Raw genomic sequence first — 3,054 nt, forward strand, 5'->3', positions numbered from 1 at the left:
ATGCATAATTATAACAAAGGCTTGGCTTGTGCCTCACCACGCACTGAAAAAAGATGTCAAAAGACACTATTACCTCTATAAGTTCTCCAAGAAAAATACACCACATTATAGGCTGGCAAAAGAAAGAAAATGAATTAAAACTTATATATATATATATATGTAAGTTTTAATATAAGTGTGTGTATCACAGTTTCCATCTAACAAATTACCTTACAAGGCATTGGCTGACCCGGAATTATAGCAGAAGACATTTGCCGAAGGTTCTCTTCCAGTAGCGTGGCTAGTGGGAGAAGGGAGCAATCTGCCCCGATGACACTTATGTACTTTTGGTCCTGAACCCAGAACCATGCGGTTGCAAAGCGGGATTCTTTACCACACAGCCATGGCCGTACCTGAATTAGTAAAACTTAAAAGAAAACTTTGTGACAAAATATATTCTGGTGCGTGTTCAGAACCCCCTCCCTCTCTCTTTTCTGAACAAGCGCCCCCTATATTCTTGGAGAAATGCATTTCAAGATTTCAATTATTTAAATTCCTCATGAGTTGAAGAAACGAAAGAAATTGTTGAAATATTTCAGCCACTTTCTCGCGAATGGGATACTCTCATATTCTTCTGTTTTCAGGTTTTCTTTATTCGTAGTTAAAATAAAGGAATATTGAGGACAAGCATAAAACTGAAGGCGTCGTAAAGAACCAGGCAGCTGTTCATTTTGGTTAGATTCCAATCGTGCGAACCAAACCAAATGTATTGCTTTCTGTTAACTCCGATGACTTGATAGGGGAGACGACTCTTGTATAGCTTTCTAAGTTATTTTTTTATCAGAGATACAAGTGGCCTTAACTTCAAAGCACCACGTTTGTTTACTCTCTTAGATGTTTCAGTCATTTGACTGCGGCCATGCTGGAGCACCGCTTTTAGTCGAGCAAATCGCCCCCAGGACTTATTAGAATGTATGTCTGTGTTGTTTCAAAGACAGGCAACATTGGGAACACCTTAACGACAGACCTGAAGAATTATTTTCAAAATTGTTTTATTTTAATATATGTTTAGGCGAAGGAGTGGCTGTGTGGTGTTCGTCCCCTCTTTGTAATGCCTTTATAGCAAATATTTATGAAATAAAGAAGCTTGCTTATGAACCACATGGTTCCGGGTTCAGTCCCACTGCGTGACACCTTGGGCAAGTGTCTTCTACGGTAGCCTCGGGCCGACCAAAGCCTTGTGAGTGGATTTGGTAGACGGAGACTGAAAGAAGCCCGTCGTATATATATATATGCGTGTGTGTGTGTGTGTGTGTGTATATATATATGTTTGTGTGTCTACGTTTGTCCCCTTAACATTGCTTGACAAACGATGCTGGTGTGTTTACGTCCCCGTAACTTAGCGGTTCGGCAAAAGAGACTGATAGAATAAGTACTAGGCTTACAAAGAATAAGCCCTGGGGTCGATTTGCTCGACTAAAGGCGGTGCTCCAGCATGGCCGCAGTCAAATGACTGAAACAAGTAAAAGAGTTTGTTTAATTTTGTACTTCATTTTTTCGCTTTTTTCTGCAGATACTAAAGAATTGAAATGGCAAACCCGTATTCTATGATACCTCAGCCTCCACCGCCACCACCACCACCACTCCCCGCATCTTACTACAATGGTAACCAAGTGCAGTGTTCTCCCTCATTCTCCAGCATCAGTGATGGTGACAACAACCAGGACACGTCCTCGAAACCTAAAGTTTCCTGTTTTAAAACCCATTCTTGTAAGTTCACTTAATTAATTGTTAATTATATTGGTTAAATTGAGAAGGAACCAGACTAGATAAATGGTTGGGCCACATCACTCTGGAAGGAGCCTAGGGTCAGATTCCCAGTTTGCCTAACGTATATACATGTTCCTCCCTGGACAGGACACTGGTCCATCACAGGGTTCCTCATTCTGACCAGCTGAGTGGACCGGAGCAATGTGGAGTGAAGTGTCTTACTCAAGAAGACAATGCATCACTCAGCCCTAGAATTGAAACCACAATCTTACAATCATGAGTTCAGCACCCTAACCACTAAGCCATGGGCTCCACAGATTAAATAAATGTCTTACTATATTTCATCTCGTCTCTCTTAGGTTTGGTTTCAAATTCTCCTTGAGATAGACATAGTCTTCTATCTTCTCGGGGCTCAATGTATTACAGCATTTTACTGGAATTTAATATTCTGTTGCCTACATCTTTCGTAGCCTTGTTCTAAAATATGACATCATTATTTTAGGAAGTTTTTTTTTCACCAAATTTCTATTAGTCATCAATTTTCTAAATATTTAAATGGTTTGAATGATCCTAAATTTTAATTTTAATCATCAATCTTTTGTATCATTAACCTTGCTTTATAAGTCATCATAATTCATTATTGTTTTAGCTTTAACTTTATCATTAGCTTCTTTTTCTTAATTACTATTGGCTTGGCTGTATGGTTGAGAAACTTGCTTCAGAACCACATGGTTTCGGATTCAATCCTGCTGTGTGGCACTTTGAGCAAGTGCCTTCTGCTATAGCCCCAGGCAACCAAAGCCTTGTGAGTGGATTTGGTAGACAGAAACTGAAAGAAGCCCATCGTGTGTGTGTATCCTTGTCTTGACATTGTGTGATGGTTGTAAATGAATGCCACTGTTATACAAGCAGTGTCATTCATTTACAATTTTGTGTGAAAAACATGTCTGGCCATGGAGAAATATAATCTTGCTTGGAGACAGGTAAGGATTGGTGACAGGAAGGGCATCCAGTTGTAGAAAATCTGCCACAACAAATTCCATCTGACTCATGCAAGCATGGAAAAGCAGATGTTAGAATGATGATGATAATGAAAAGGAGGAGGAGGAGGATTATACTACTCGAGCAGTATTCTTTTTCAAGTCTAGCCCTTATTATATTGGTTTCTTTTGCTGAACCACTAAGTTACAGGGTTGTAAACACAACAACACCAGTTATCAAGTAGTAGTGGGTGACAAGTATAGACACAAAGACACACATGCATATATATATATATATATATATATATATATATATATATATATA

The 3,054-nt window shown here is 39.1% G+C and overlaps 1 protein-coding gene across 2 annotated transcripts in view; it reads left to right on the plus strand.

Moving 5' to 3' along the window:
- The window catches only part of LOC106867343 (ankyrin repeat and SOCS box protein 8), a 10,780-nt gene that overhangs the window by 4,236 nt on the left and 3,490 nt on the right, over positions 1–3,054 (plus strand). For both annotated transcript variants that reach the window (XM_014912191.2, XM_014912192.2), the window contains exon 2: positions 1,553–1,749. In XM_014912191.2, the coding sequence (XP_014767677.1) occupies positions 1,569–1,749 (181 nt within the window). In that variant the 5' untranslated portion in view covers positions 1,553–1,568. The remainder of the gene's footprint in view (positions 1–1,552; positions 1,750–3,054) is intronic.

This window comes from Octopus bimaculoides, chromosome 3 (genome assembly GCF_001194135.2).
Source record: "Octopus bimaculoides isolate UCB-OBI-ISO-001 chromosome 3, ASM119413v2, whole genome shotgun sequence".
Lineage (NCBI taxonomy): Eukaryota > Metazoa > Mollusca > Cephalopoda > Octopoda > Octopodidae > Octopus > Octopus bimaculoides.